The 16,330-nt window shown below is 38.3% G+C and overlaps 1 protein-coding gene across 4 annotated transcripts in view; it reads right to left on the bottom strand.

Moving 5' to 3' along the window:
* Positions 1-16,330, bottom strand: part of GMCL1 (germ cell-less 1, spermatogenesis associated) — a 54,409-nt gene that overhangs the window by 22,654 nt on the left and 15,425 nt on the right. For 3 of the 4 annotated variants that reach the window (XR_004033384.1, XM_003262508.3, XM_030828053.1), the window contains exons 7-9: positions 13,418-13,502; positions 11,273-11,363; positions 5,405-5,542 (exon numbers count right to left, since the gene is read on the bottom strand). Coding sequence is in view for 3 of the 4 variants with exons in the window: in XM_003262508.3 (XP_003262556.1) it covers positions 5,405-5,542; positions 11,273-11,363; positions 13,418-13,502 (314 nt within the window). In the remaining variant the exon portion in view is untranslated. The remainder of the gene's footprint in view (positions 1-5,404; positions 5,543-11,272; positions 11,364-13,417; positions 13,503-16,330) is intronic. The other variant, XM_030828052.1, reaches the window with a different exon arrangement.

The raw sequence follows: 16,330 nt of genomic DNA, 5'->3' as shown, positions 1-16,330 counted from the left end.
AAATTATAATTATAGATATTCCTTTAATAATAAATATTTTTCCCACAAAATAAGCCTGTGTAAGTGGAAACGTTAGTTATTTCAGATAAAAACAGATTAAAAATAAGAGTAGACCAGGTGAGATGGTTCATGCCTGTAATCCCAAGCACTTTGGGAGGCTGAGGTAGGAGGATCACTTGAGCCCAGGAGTTCTAGACCAGCTTGGGCAACACAGTGAGACCTGATCTCTCCAAAACCACGAAAATTAGGTGGACATAGTGGCGTGCGCCTGTAGTCCTAGCTACTCAGGAGGCTGAGGCAGGAAGATCTCTTGAGCCTGGGAGGTCAGGGCTGCAGTGAGCCCTGGACACACCAATGCACTCAAAACCTGGGCAACAGAGCAAGACCCTGCCTCAAAAAAAATAAATAAATAAAAGTAGAATTGGCTTGGCACTATTTATCTTTCTGCTCTTGTTTATTCCCAACTAGAATGGGTAGTTTTTCTATTTTTTTAAGTTCTTAAATTATTTCTCAATCTCTATTTAAAAGAGGGGTAGAAATCGTGGCGCAATTAAAATCTGGATTGTCACTTCCTAGGTCTCTACTTGATAAAAGTAATCAGGTGACTTCCAATGACTTACTGTTGTCTTTCCTTAAAACAGGGTCTCACTCTGTGGCCCAGGCTGGAATCCAGTGGCCCTATCTTGGTAAACTGCAGCCTTGAACTCCTGGGCTCAAGCAATTCTCTCAGCCTCCAGAGTAGCTGGGACTACAGGTGTCTGCCACCATGCCTAGCTAGTTTTTCCATTTTTGTGGAGAAGGGGTCTCCTGCTTCGGCCACCTAAAGTGTTGGGATTACAGGCGTGAGCCACCATGTCTGGCCTAAATACACTTTTGAATCTTTCTTTCAGGGTTCTCCAAAATTATATTTTTGCTATTATAAGGAATTTAAGTGTCTAGCACAGATAATTTGTCTTCATAGGTAAATACTAGTAGCAACTATTGCATGACTCAGCACACATACACATGTATATTTAAAAAAAATTATTTTATATATATATATATTTAAAGCTGATCCCTACCTATTAAAATGCCTGGAGTTTGAAACTCATTGATCTAGAGATAGCATATGGCATTTTATGACTCATTTGTAAAATTGGAATGAAAGAGTTAGACATATGTGTATATTCTCAAATATCATGTTAGATTTATCCCATAATTTTTTTTTTTTTTTTTTTTTGAGACAGAGTCTTGCTCTGTCACCAGGCTGGAGTGTGGTGGCACGATCTGGGTTCACAGCAACCGCCACCTCCCAGGTTCAAGCAATTCCCCTGCCTTAGCCTCCCGAGTAGCTGGGATTACAGGCATGTGCCACCACACCTGGCTTATTTTTTGTATTTTAGTAGAGACGGAGTTTCACCATGTTGGCCAGGATGGTTGTGATCTCCTTAACTCGTGACCCACCTGCCTCGGCCTTCCAAAGTGCTGGGATCACAGGCGTGAGCCGCCACGCCCAGCCAAAAATGTTTTAGAATTTAAATTCCAACAATTTTTGTATAACCTCCTTTAAAACCAAAAGCATTTTAACCAGTTAAAAACACGAATACATATTTTTGTTCCTCTTGTCATAGTTCAATCCAAAAGAATAAAAAGTCAAACTTGAAATCATTCTGGTCATTGGTAGCTCAAGGATTCTAGGTTCCATGTCTTAAAAGCAGCATTCCAAAAATAAGTCAATGTAACACAAGTTCAAATGCAATGTTAACAGCATTGCAAAAGGAAAAAAAAAGAATCCCTGGTAAAATATGGGATGAAAATAAGTGAAGCAGGTTCCTTTACACAGAGTTTTCAATATATTTGTATGCAATCATCTCCAAAAAGGAAGAAACACTAGGAAGAGTTTGCCAGAATCCTTTTTGGCAGAGAGCTACTGTTGGCTGGAAAGATTCTGAAAAAGTGCCTTCAAGAAACTTTGACTAAGTAGACTAAACTCTGACTAAATAGTAATATGTTTCAGCACTTATTTTAAACTTTATCAGACCAAGGTCCAAAACAAAAACTCAAAATAGGGGCTGGGTACAGTGACTCATGCCTATAATTCCAGCATTTTGGGAGACCGAGGCAGAAGCATTGCTTAAGACTAGAAGTTTGAGAACAGCCTGGGTAACATAGCAAGACTCTGTCTCTACCTGCCCACCCCTCCCCAGCCTGCAGGGGGAAAAAAAATGGGCATTTCAAGGTGGTATTTGACAGTGTCACACATCCGATCTGCAGCTGTGATCTAGTCTACGGCAGTTTTTGAATATAAACACAGTCTTTTCCCAATGGAATAAATGAGATACATTAGATTGAATTTATTTAGATTATTTCCCTAGTTTTACACAAAGAATATGGGAAGGGGACCTCTAAAACCATATTATTTGAAAATCTCATGTCTTACATTTACAGACTTTAAAAAGCAAAAAAAGATACTTCCTAATTTGCCCAGTATTTTTTGTTTAAGTGAAGGGAAAAGTGTATCTTCAGGTATACATACACTCACACGAATCCACTTAAAACTAATATGGCTTATAGCAAAAAACTAAGCCTATGAGTTGAACTACTTTATGAAACACATACATCAGATGTAGATAATGAAGATGAGTGACTAAACATTTACATAGTAAAAATTCCTACATGGACAAATAAGAGGATTCTGTATAGAGCATCTAGGTATAAAATATTAACACAAAATTATGGAGAAGCCTGGTTCAAAAATGCTTATGTATAATAACATAAAAATCTAGTTCTGAAGCTATTTTCTGAATTTATTACATGGATTTATATACCTCTTCATTTTTAGTAACTTATTTTCACAAAACTGACAATGAGGTAATTGGGTAGAAAGTTGGAACAGAGTGGCAGAAATGGATACAATTGCTGAAGGAAATGAAAAAGAGAAATAATGAACTAAAAGTAGTGTAAGAAGTCCCAAGGTTCAAGCTTAGTGTTGAAATGTGAATTTGCAGTGACACCAATACGAAAGCTATAGGATGCTCTGCAGCAGTATTCAGCACAAAGTAGAGGGTATAGGAACAAAGAAGGTTTAATTTAGTTTTAGGATTTTGCCAAGTGAAGGACACAGAGTTGAAGACAACTGTGAGAGTGACCTAACATGATCTATCATGAAATCCAAGCCTGAGAGGGAAGAAAAGGCAGGAGAGGTTTGAAAGACTGGCAGAAAATGAAGGGCTTAACATGGATTGGAAGTTAAAGAGCAGTGTAAAAGGGAATGAGGCTATGAACATGCTAGGTTATATAATAGCCTGAAAACTACCAGGTTTCTGATGCTGAGAAATTCTGGGTTCACAAGGTTCACGGCATATCCAGGTTTTAGGAAGAAAGTGCCTAATGTTTGGCAAAGAGGTCAAATAACTAGGAGGCTGAGAGCTGAGGTCAAATAACTACTAGGAGGCTGGGATATTAAATATATTTGTTCATATGGACATATTATGTGACTGGATTGGGGGAGAAATAGACACTAAAATAAGTGTCTAAGTTTTAAATGAATGCAAAGAAATGACTAGCGGTCAGGAGAGAAAACAGAGGCTCAGATGGCATGCAATAATGGTTTGGTAAGTGCACACTGAGGGGGCTAGGACGGTGGTCTCCTGGCCCTACATTAGCAGGGTGTGAGAGCCAGAAAGTCTTCTACGGAGGGAAAATAGCTTCTTCTGGAAGTTTAAAAAAAAAAAAGAGGAGGGAAGAGATAGAAGATTTTGTTGTCACTGGTTCCAGGGCATATAGTAGAAAGGTCTGGGAGGAATGGTAACAAGATAGGTCAGATGTATCCAAGTGGAGGAAAGCATGACAAGAGTATGGAATAAGACAGTTAATGAACCTAATGACCGAAGATAAACCTAATTCCATGAAATAATGGAGTTCAACTGTGCTTGACACAGTTGAATCCTAAAATAAAATGCTTCTATACAAAGTCCCAATTCAACTTTTAATTAAACATATTTCTAAATTTTTCACCTAAAGATGGTAAACAGATGTACCCAAATTCCCCATATTGCCAAACGCCTAACTTTGATTAATGTTAACACATTTTGCACTATTTCTGAAAAACGATCAAGTTTGAGGTTGATTAATCAAAATAATTTCAACTAATTTCAAATCTAAGATACCTTCCTACTGACAGCATATGTCAGTCTATCTCAATAATGTGAATTAGGTGGCTTCCTTCTGTCTCTTCACAATGTGATAAATAATTATCTGTAAGATACGGTAACAATGACTGAAATCTGCCAAAAAATACAGGATCTAAATTCTTTCTGATTTTATACTGAATAAAATATTTTAGACTAGAAATACTTGTACCCATCTTGCAATCCAAAAATATAAAGCTTATCCACTTGCATCACAGGCACACTTAAATTAAACTACTTTAGAACAAACTTTTCCCCAATCTCTTTCAAAAATCATTTGTAAAAAGCCTTAAAAGGAAGTACAGTTAGAGTGGCATATGTAATTGGCTTTGGCATCTAATATTACATCATTGCTAGGGCCTGGTATTTAACAGATACTAAAACTATTATAGAACTGCTATACTACAAGCAATGTAAAATTCAGAGAATTTGTGACTTAAACAGTATCTATAAACTTGCTAAAGTGATTTTATAAAAATGCATCACTTCCAAATATACCAGAAGAGTTAACTCTAAGTTTTCCTTCCCTTCGATTCCTTTCTAAATAAGTATATAGATATCAGGAACAATTTAAATTTATAAACATACAGCTATGTCACAATTAAGGTGTCAAAAACAATCACGACTTTTTAGACAAATCTATAACTCTAATTATTACTACAAATATTACATGTAAATGTTCAAACAGAAATTCTATTTTCCATTTCTTATATGTATATATAGTACTAAATGGAGTTATTCACAAGCACCAGAGATTTAACTCAGAAAGGTAAATCAGTAGTTATTTCAAAAAATTTAAATTATAATTAGCAAAGACACATTTGCTTCAACATGAAGTTTAAGACTTTAGAATAAGAAAAAACCAAAATAAACAAATTTAAGGAGCACTAATAGAAAAATCAGTTATGATCTTTAAATACTTCAAAAGTCATTTTTAAAAGTCTGATCCAAAATCATGTACTGGTTTATTAAATTAAAGAACATCCATATTACAGAATACTGGATAATCATTTAAATATTCTAGAGAGTATTTAATGAAATATGATATGGGAAAATACTCATGATATGTAAGCACAGAAAATTACCTCTATAGGATGATTCCACTTTGGCATAAAGATGTATACCTTTCTGGGATTAATAATAATTTCTACTTCCTTCCTTGTTCTTTTCTATGATCTATATTACTGTTATAATCAGAAATATATTACTTAAAATTACAAATTATGTTCTCTTACCTGAAGGTACAATAGCATCTTGTTCAATAATTCTTGCAGAAGCCAGATCACTGATAATATATTGTAACCTTAAATGTCTGAATACTGACACAAATGGTTTTCCTTGTTCAGTTTCAAGGAAGGCCATACCTTCAAAATCTATAAAAAACCACGTAAGTTAAACAGCCATTCTTTTCAAACCTATTATTCTTAAATGTTTTTATGGACGGGGGATACACACGTACACTCATGTCTATTAGAATACAAAATAAGCTAGTTTCAAAGTTCTCAAGAATTTTATAAACCTTAGGTTTACAGATAAAAAAAAAATAAGAAGATTTATTTAAAAATCCCAGGAAATTAACTTTGGTCCTAATGAAACCCCTGGGCTGGGAATTCAGCTGTTTCTGGGCATTTGGCATGTATAGTGCAGCAAGTTGGGAAAGGAAGGCCTAAGAAAGGTACTTAGGGTTACACACTCTTACCAGAATCCCCCTCCCAAGAACTGAACAGGCCAGTGAAACTCTGGAGCCCAGAAGCCTCACTCAAGGATAAGGTACACAGGACAAAGAATATCTCTTAATTTCTTTTAACTTACATTTCAGCTACATGTAATGAACGCTAGTTAATATATTAATTCTCTATTGAAATACAAAATAAGAAAGACATTGTATGGCTAGGCGTGGTGGCTCACGCCTGTGATCCCAGCATTCTGGGAGGCTGAGGCTGGCAGATTGTTTATGCCCAGGAGTTCGAGACCAGCCTGGACAACATGGTGAGATGCTATCCCTATTAAAATAAAATAAAATAAAGACAGACATTGTAGCCATAGATATGCAACAGTTGGGTAGTATTCAGTTATTACTAAGATAATTCAAGGCTGGGCACGGTGGCTCACACCTGTAATCCTGGCACTTTGGGAGGCTAAGGTGGAAGGATCACTTAAGTCCAGGATGTCTAAGACCAGCCTGGCCAACACTGTGAGACTCCCATCTCTACAAAAAATAAAAATAAAAAAATTAGCAAGGTGTGGTGGCATGTGTCTGCAGACTCAGCTACTCAAGAAGGCTGAGGTGGAAGGATTGCTTGAGCCCAGGAGTTTCAGCTTGCAGTGAGCTATGATTGCGCCACTGCACTCCAGTCTGTGTGACAGAGCAAGACCTTGTCTCTAAAATAAATAATAATAATAATACTGAAAATAGAATAATTCGGCCAGGTGTGGTGGCTCATGCCTGTAATCCCAGCACTTTGGGAGGCCGAGGAGGGTGGATCATGAGGTCAGGAGTTCAAGATCAGCCTGGCCAAGATGGTGAAACCCCGTCTCTACTAAAAATACAAAAAAAATTAGCCGGCCGGGCGTGGTGGCTCATGCTTGTAATCCCAGCACTTTGGGAGGCCGAGGCGGGCAGATCACGAGGTCAGGAGATCGAGACCACGGTGAAACCCCATCTCTACTAAAAATACAAAAAAAAAAAATTAGCTGGGCGTAGTGGCGGGCGCCTGTAGTCCCAGCTACTCGGGAGGCTGAGGCAGGAGAATGGCGTGAACCTGGGAGGCGGAGCTTGCAGTGAGCCAAGACTGCGCCACTGCACTCCAGCCTGGGCGACAGAGCAAGACTCCGTCTCAAAAAAAAAAAAAAAAAAAAAAAAAATTAGCCGGCGTGGTAGTGGGCACCCATAATCCCAGCTACCTGGGAGGCTGAGGCAGAGAATTGCTTAAACCCGGGAGGCAGAGGATGCAGTGAGCCGCGATCGTGCCACTGCACTCCAGCCTGGGTGACAGAGTGAAACCCTGTCTCAAAAAAAGAAAAGAAAATAGAATAATTCAAGTTTATGAAGTATATAATTTTTTTTCTTTTAGGGAGAATTTAAGGTTATTCCTAAAAATTACCCTCGGTTACATTCCAGTGTGCTTTCATGAGTCAGAAGGAAAGGTTTAGAGTTACTGCTATCAAACAGGTATTTGTGCATGAGCCGTAGTTTATGTTTTCTATTAAACAACATATACCCAGCAGAGTATGTATACCCAGTTCTGTTGCTATTAAGGATAAGGAGAAAAACATGACAGTTGCCATTATAGACTATTATGTCTCAAACCATGCTTCACACGGAACACAGGTTTTCTGTAGACCAGAAGGTGTTCCCCACTAAAATATTTTTTTTCTGAAAATTGTAAAAAGACAGCCAAGTTAATGAAAATATTTCCACATTATCTCATAGATTTTTTGTATTCCCTTGGCACCTGCCTAGAGTCAGCAAAGCAAACAAGAAAGCAGTAAATTCATTAAAAAATTAATAGTTAACTTTGCTTATTTATACAACAGGTGTGTGACAGTGGATTTATATATCTTGCTTTTAAAAATAACAACATTGGTTCTAGTTCATATGTTGAATAAAATGTGCTAATTTCATGGGGTGTGCTGAGAATACCATTTTGTTTTTACAGGTGTTCTGTCACATGAACAAGATATAAAAATCTAATTCTGGATTGTCTCATAGAGATCTGGTGATTATATCTCATGAAGCCTTTTTGTCAAGGCTGTAGAAGAGACTGGCTCATTTACTTCTGTAAGAATTTACAGAACCAAAAAAAATGTTTTAAAGTTTCTTGCTGGACAACATGTAGCCATACTTATTCCATCAGCCAAATTCAATAGCAATCCTTAAGTATAATTGTGTAGAAAACTTTCTAAATTTCTATTGTTTCTTGTAGTCCTGATCCATATAGATCTGAAAAGTCAAATAATTAAGAAAACTTAAAAGAAATATACAAAAATATATGGCAGGTGTGGTGGCTCATGCCTGTAATCCTAGCACATTGGGAGGCTGAGGCAGGCAGATTACTTGAGGCCAGAAGCTCAAGACCAGCCTGGCCAACATGGTGAACTCTGTCTCTACTAAAAATACAAAATATTAGCTGGGTGTGGTGGCATGCACCTGTAGTCCCAGCTACTTGGGAGGCCGAGACAGGAGAATTGCTTGAATGTGGGAGGTGGAGATTGCAGTGAGCCAAGATCGCACCACTGCACTTCCAGCCTGGGTGACAGAGCAAGCCTCCATCTCAAAAAAAAAAAAAAAAAAAAAAAAAAAAGAGTAAAGATATATACCAAAATATAACAAGTGAGGGATCACAAGTGATTTTTCTATCCTATTTCCTAAGTATGCATCTTATTTATAATTTTAAAACTACTGAAAATGACTCTACAAAATCTTCACAGAAAAACAAGAGCATTAGACATACATTTTGGTTTGTGCAATCAATGTCTCCTTGAAAAGTTATCTTGAACTGTATACTTTCACACCTCAGGGGCTGGGAGGGAGAGCCTCAAGTGGGAAACCAGAAGTGGACCACAGCTTGCTTCTCTAGTTTCTGCCACTTAGGCTACAGGGCAATTTCTCTTTTGATTGATTGCTGTGGTGGATCTATCTGGAGCACAAATGATCATAAGGTTCTATCAACATTTGCCTAATATCTACTGTTTCTTACTGAGTCCCTTTGTCTTTTTAACTTCTTCACTATCCTTGTCTCTTTCAGCTTTTCTCTCTGTTCTGTTTATTTAAATGCTTCCCCCTACTTTTCTCCTCTATAATTTCCCTAGTCCTTCTTTAATTGCCATAATGTAACACAAAAGTATAATTTAAGATACAAGTTTAATATTTTTGTTCTTCAAGGAAATCAAGTTATATTTCGCTGATATGGTTCTTTACACATTTTTACTTCAGGAGCTTTATAGAAAAATAATTTATCTGGCTCTGAGGTAGGAAATCTGACTACATAAAATAATTCTATAAAATGCATTTAACTAAGATATAAAGAGCATGAAATTTTAAAATTAAGAGTATCTATTCATCAAAAGACTTTTTTTTCCTTTTTTTTTTGAGACAGGGTCTCACTCTGTTGTCCAGGCTGGAGTGCAGTGGTGTGTGGCCATGGCTCACTGCAGCCCCGATACCCCCAGGCTCAGGTGATCCTCCCCTGACATCAGCCTCCCCAGTAGCTGGGAATACAGACAAGTGCGGGCCACCACGCCCTGCTAATTCTTTTTTTTTTGAGACAGAGTTTCGCTCGTTGCCCAGGCTGGAGTGCAGTAGCGCAATCTCGGCCCCCTGCAACCTCCGCCTTCTGGTTTCAAGCGATTCTCCTCCCTCAGCCTCTGTAGCAGCTGGGATTACAGGCACCTGCCACCGCACCCAGCTAATTTTTGAATTTTTAGTAGAGATGGGGTTTCATCATGTTGGCCAGGCTGGTCTCCAACTCCTGACCTTGTGATCTGCCCACCTCAGCCTCCCAAAGTGCTGGGAGTACAGGCATGAGCCTCCGTGCCAGGCTGCCCTGCTAATTCTTTAAATTTTTTGTAGGGATAGGGTCTTGATATGTTGCCTAGGCTGTCCTTGAACTCCTGGGCTCAAGTGTGCCTCCTGCCTTGACCTCCCAAAGTGCTGGGATTACAGGCGTGAGCCACGGCCACGGCACCCAACCAAAAAGACACCTTTAATAAATTAAAAAGATAACCTACAAACTGGAAGTGCAGAACATATTTATGACAAAGGATTAGTTATCAGGAATATATAAAGAATGCCTACAAATCAATAAGAAAAGACAAATCTGACATTAAAATAGGAAACGTACCTGAACAGGTATCTCACAGAAGAGGACACATATGGCTAATAACCATATTAAGAGTCATTCAATCTCTTTAGTTATAAAGGAAATTAAAATTAAGGCCACAATGTGACATAGTTCCATAACAACTAAAACAAAATGATATATTATACAGTGGCGTGTTGCTGCTGGCTCATAGGAGCTGTGTGCATCTCCTTTCTCATTCAGTGATGTCATGTTGGTAGCTTGCAATCAATCAGCCATGACGGGAAAATTTGTACCATGGGAATTAAGAAATGGCACTAATCAAGGATTATTTTTTCAGAGTCAGCTTATTAGCACACCACTATGTAATATATGTTAAGACATACATACATGGTACAATAATATATATTTTTAAAGCAAAAGAATAAACACGAAGTTCAAGATGGGTGGTTAGGAAAAGTCAGAGGGACACAATAGAAAAGAGGCACATGAGTTAGACTGAAGTTACTGATGTTCTAGTACTCAAAGATTAGGTCACAAAGGTTCAACGTATTAAAAATAAACCAAAAAGGTGGCCATAAACTAAGAAAATCACGAACTAAGGATTATGATTTATCCAGTTCTTTGCACCTGACAGCTGTAAAAAATACTTTCTCTAGATATGTTTTAGCAAAGTAAAAAATAACATACATACATTTTAACATACACCACGTATTTTTTTTACATTGCATGCCCTCCTTTGCACAGATAAGACCTTATGGCAGTTGATCTTAACCAATTTTAGATCAATCTCCACTGAGAATCTGATGGAAGGTATGGAGGCTCTCCTCCCACAAATGTATGCAGCAGCACACATACATATCAAATTCTGTATCCACTTTTGGGGGTCGGTGACACATGGAGGCCTATCTATGGCCCCTATGTTAAGAATGATTGCCTGACAGGTATAGCTTGTTAGAGAAAACTCAGTGTGGTCAAGACAAATGCAATCAACAAGATCTGTTAGTGATAAAATGGGAAAAACAATAGTGTTTGGCGATCAAGAGTATGATGACAGTTCAAGGGGTAACAATTCAGATAATGATAGTTAAGGTATTTTTCTTATCTAGCCTTAATTTTCTCACTGTAAATGAGGGGCTGAAGTAGATAATTGCTAAGGTCTTCTCCAAGCTCTAAAATTAAGTCTGTAAACAAGTCAGGGCCTGATTTCATTTAATTAATTTATTTATTTTCTGTTCTCATGGGGCCTGATTTTAATAAATTTCCTTTTAAAAGAAAAGTTCTCAAAAACTTCAGGCCTACCTTTCCTCTGTTTAGAAAACCAGACATCTGTTTCTGTCAAAAGCTGTTTTAAAGATCCATTCCAAGAAGGCACAAGTTGAAGGAACATCCACTAGGTTAAAAAAATTAAATAAGAAAACAATTAAGAAATTTCATCATTTTATGATTTTACATTTTCAAATTGCTTTCACCTTAAAATATAATAGCTAAAAAATTTAACTTCTACTTTACCAGCAATTGCAAGAAAGAAAGTACAACTATAAGCACTCAATTTATCATGTCATTATCATAGTCCAATGGCTGGGTGCTGTGGCTCACACCTATAATCCCAGCACTTGGGAGGCCAAGGCGGGCAGATAACTTGAGAGGTTTAGACCAGCCTGGGAAACATGGTCAAACCCCATCTCTACAAAAAAAAAAAAAAAAAAAAAAAAAAAAAAAAAAAAGATTAGCTGGACATAGTGGCATGCATCTGGAGTCCCAGCTCCACAAGAGGCTGAGGTGGGAGAACCTTCTGAATCCTAGAGGTCGAGGTGCAGTGAGCCATGATCGCACCACTATGTTCTAGTCTAGGTGACACAGCAAGACCTTGTCTCCAGGAAAAAGAAAAAAAAAATCATAGTCCAGTGATAAAAATTGGATGTGTGTGCTAAGGAGTAAGCCAATCCAATCCTTCAGAAGTATTTATGGTAACACACTGGAGATTACTGTATTAAAAAGGTAAAGGTTTAACATATATGTATATTACATTAGAAATTTTATACTAATTTATTCTACTCACTAACAACTCAATTTCACTAAATACTATATGAGATTATAAAAGCAAGAAATTAACATGGGAAAAAGGAGCTTCTTTGTCTTATTGCTGCTGAGATAATATGCAGAGTAGGTAAGAGCAAAAAGTTTTAAATCCTGGACCTGGTACTTAAGAGCCAGGCATATTACCTAGTATCTCTGGGCCTTAATTTCTTCATTTGTAAAATGAGCATGATAATATGTTTACCTCATAGGACATTAAAATATTTAATATATATAAATACTTAGAATGGTGCATGGCACGTAAACACCCTGTAAGTATTAGTACTCACCATTACTGGCCAAAAGCAGTTTTAATAACAGAAATGAATGCCACTGTGACAACTCACTGCAGGCTCCACCTCCTAGGCTCAGGTGATCCTCCCACCTCAGCCTGCTGAGTAGCTGGGACTACAGGCACGAACCACCACACCCAGCTAATCTTTTGTATTTTTTGTAGAGGGGGGTTTTTGCCATGTTACCCAAGCTGATCTTGAACTCCAGGCCTCAAGCGATCTGCCAGCCTGGGCCTCCCAAATTGCTGGGATTACAGGTGTGAGCCACTGTGCCTGACCTCTGCACCAATTTTTTAAAAGATTGGACAGCCCAGATAGTAAAGTTCCTTGAAGAAAAACAGTAACAAAATTTCATCTCTACCATAGAAACAAACAAACAAACAAAGAGTCCCTATGAGATAAGCTAGAAAGTCTCAGTCTGAAGTTTCACAACTGTGTTAAATACTCACAACATTGTTTTGGGGACAAAAGAGTAAAGGCAGGATTATGCAGTAGGAAGAGGGCAATGGACTGGGACTCCCAAGACCCAGTCTCTGCCTCAAGCCTGCTCTGAGTCTCACTATTTACATGAAAGAATAATGGCTGATCTGTGTCTTCAAAGAGTTGTGAAAATAAAATTAGATTTTTAAAATGTTGAAACTTTTCAAAAGCATGAAGTAAAACATATGTCAGACACGCAAACAGGCCTTTAAAAGAAAAATTTCAACATTTCTTAGAAAAAGTGTGTGTAAAAATGCCATCATTAACTGAAGCTCAACTTTGAAAATGTTCCTAAAAACAATATAAAACATTTCTGATTATATAAATAAACAAATAACAATAACATATTTTTTGTTAAAGAAAAGTCTGGGAAAAAACTAAATATTCCTAAAACAGAAAAGTACAAAAAATAAAGTTAAAATCACTAATGATTCCAAATCCCTAAATATAAAGACTTCTTAAGGTTTTGGCCTATTTCCTTTTCCTACATTTATAACCATCCCTTTATTACTGGATACTGTTTCCAGTTTTTCACCATTATACGCAGTGCTGAGGTGACATCCTTGTATAATATGACATCATATTATGTCAGTACCTTTTTTAGAGCGGTGTATATATCCATCTCCACTTGCATCACAAATAAGTTAGATGAACCAATGAGCTGTTTCATGACATTTATACTGAAAAAGATAAATAGAGGGAGTGAGCTTATCTTTAGGCACAGGCTAAAGGATCCTGGTAGACATAAAAGCTTTAAATCTTTCTTGTAAAAAAAAAATATGTGGAATTAAAAATGACAGCAGTCCTTCTGCCCAAGACAAAGAATCTTAGAAAACAATCTATCTGGATACAAGGATACTTTTAATTCAGATAGTGTGCTATGAAAGGTCCTTTTCACACTGACAGGGAAACAAAGAGCTCTGATCTGCTGATTAATCACGTTAAAGCAAGGTTCCAGTAAGATAACTTTAAGTATGCTCTGATAAAATAACAGCCTTCCTCTTTTGCCCTCCACCACTCCACTTCTATGTTTTGTTTTGTTCTTTAAAAAAAGGCCAGGCATAGTGGCTCACATCTGTAATCCCAGCACTTTGGGAGGCAGGAGAATCATTTGAGGCCAGATGTTTGAGACCAGCCTGGACAACATGGTGAGACCTCGTGCTACCAAAAAAAAAAAAAAAAATTAGCCAATCATGTTGGTGTGCACCTGTAGTCCCAGCTACTCAGGAGGCTGAAGGGGTAGGAAGGATTGCTTGAGGCCAAGAGGTGGAGGCTGCAGTGAGCCGAGACTGTACCACTGTACTCCAGCCTGGGCAACAGAGCAAGACACTGTCTCCAAAAAACAAAAAAAAAGACACTAAAACAGCTATATCATCAAAGTAATCTTTAACCTCTAGGCTTAAGAGAATTGCTTAGTCATAAACTATGGTTTTAGTACTATTCAAGAGAATAAGATCAAGAAACATGTGCTAGTCATTTAGAGTGAAAATGACATCACCAGTTATTTGTTTTGCTTTTCCTTTGTTCTTTGTTTCCTTTGAGCCATAAAAAGCCAAGAGAGCACGTGGGTTTTTAAGAGGCTCCTGCTCCTTTTTCAAAAAGCTCAATGAGAAATTAGAGTCATCCCCCTGTATCTGTGGGGGATTGGTTTCAGAACCTCCTACAAATACCAAAATCCTCTATGCTCAGGTCCCTTATATAAAATGGCATAGTATTTGCACGTAACCTATGCACATCCTGTCATATACTTTAAATCATCTCTAGGTGTTCTTATAGTACCTAACACAATGTAAATGTTATGCAATAGTTGTCATACTATATTGGGTTTGTTATTATTTTTTATAGTTTTTCCCCCAAATCTTTTCAATCGGCAGTTGGTAGAATCCACAAATGGAGAACCCACGGATAAGGAGGGTTGACTGTATTAAAGTGTTTCTAATGATTTTCAAATCAACATTCTATGGTGATTTATTTATGCCTTGACATCACCAGGTGATGAATGTCTCTCTCACTTCTCTACCAAATTATCTCGTAAAGGCAAAAGAAAGGAAAAAACCCAATAATCTAGGAGGTGGTCTAACCATAAAAAGTAACATTTCTATAAACTGTATCTTGAGAGTTCAAGGAAATTTGAATTCCTTCTATTCCATAATGTATTTAAACATAAAAATATTTACCTCTCCCCCACCTCCTCCCCACCAAAAAAAAAAAAAAAATCAGTAAAATTCACATCCTGGGAAGCTATGTAATGTTTGAATTTGGTTTTGTACATTTCCATCAGAATGTCACATACTCCCGGACACATTTGTATTCTTGTCTCAGAAGCGCTGCTGTCAGGGAAATGCAAGCCAGAAAATGACTGTAATGCCAACCAGCCTTCGAAAGTTCACTGCTAGCCAAATTTTCTCAGACCCATCACAAATACCTTAGTCCCATTACTACAAATAAGCTCCTTGACAGCAAGAGACCATGATAAAATCATCTCTGCATCCTTCACAGCCCCTAATAGAGTATCTTTACACATAAAGAACAGTCAGGAAGTACTTGCTGCGGGAATGGATAATATGCGTACTTAATCCAAAAAGCCAAACTAAGCTGGGTGCAGTGGTATGTGCCTATAATCCCTGCTACTTGGAGGCTGAGGCAGGAGGACTGCTTGAGCTCAGGAGTTTGAGTCTAGCCTGGGCAACATAGCAAGGGCCCCATCTCTTTAAAAAAGAAAGGCTGCTCCGCAGCTTGGGTGGTGGGCAGGGTGGGCAGTCCTCATTGTCACCACCATATTTCTTGTAGGTTTTTAGAACCCTGGAATCCATTTCTCACGGGTGACTGTGGTCCTATTATTCCAGCTTGGACTACATAGTCCACAGGTGATGGAGAAATCTTGGACCTCTGGCTCCATCTCCAGGACCTCTGGCTCTGCACTGTGCTGTGTCTGACCAGGTCCCGCTTGAGGACGAAGGCGGCGCAGTTGACTGCGGGAGCCTCTGCAGCCCCAGCCTGAAGCCTGCATGGGACCCTGTGTGGCACTAACAGGTTTTTTTTAAAGGAAGATTGATATTTTCTTAAAGGGAGGGGATGTCACCATGTTGCCCAGGATGATCTTGAACTCCTAGATTCAAGCAATCCTCCCACCTTGGCCTCCCAAAGTGCTGGGATTATAGGTCTAGGTTTTCCCAAATCTGCTTTTCTGGTAGAGAAACTTGAGGACTGATTGGCTTTTGCTTGTCTAAAACCATGGCCTGTGAATTCGTAACATTCAGGGACATGGCCATAGACTTCTCTCACCAGGAGTGAGAATATCTTGCCCTGGTTCAGAAGACCTTGTACCAGGAGTTGACGGTGAAGAACTATGGTAACTTGTCTCACTCTCACTGAGGCTGGAGTGCAGTGTCGCAATCACAGCTCACTGCAACCTTGACCTCCATGGCTTAAGCAATCCGCCTGCCTCAGCCTCCAGAGTAGCTGGGACTACAGATTTGGATTCAAGGTGTGAAATAATCAGAGATGG

This window comes from Nomascus leucogenys, chromosome 14 (assembly GCF_006542625.1).
Source record: "Nomascus leucogenys isolate Asia chromosome 14, Asia_NLE_v1, whole genome shotgun sequence".
Classification (NCBI taxonomy): domain Eukaryota; kingdom Metazoa; phylum Chordata; class Mammalia; order Primates; family Hylobatidae; genus Nomascus; species Nomascus leucogenys.
This window is presented reverse-complemented; position numbering and strand designations above follow the sequence as displayed.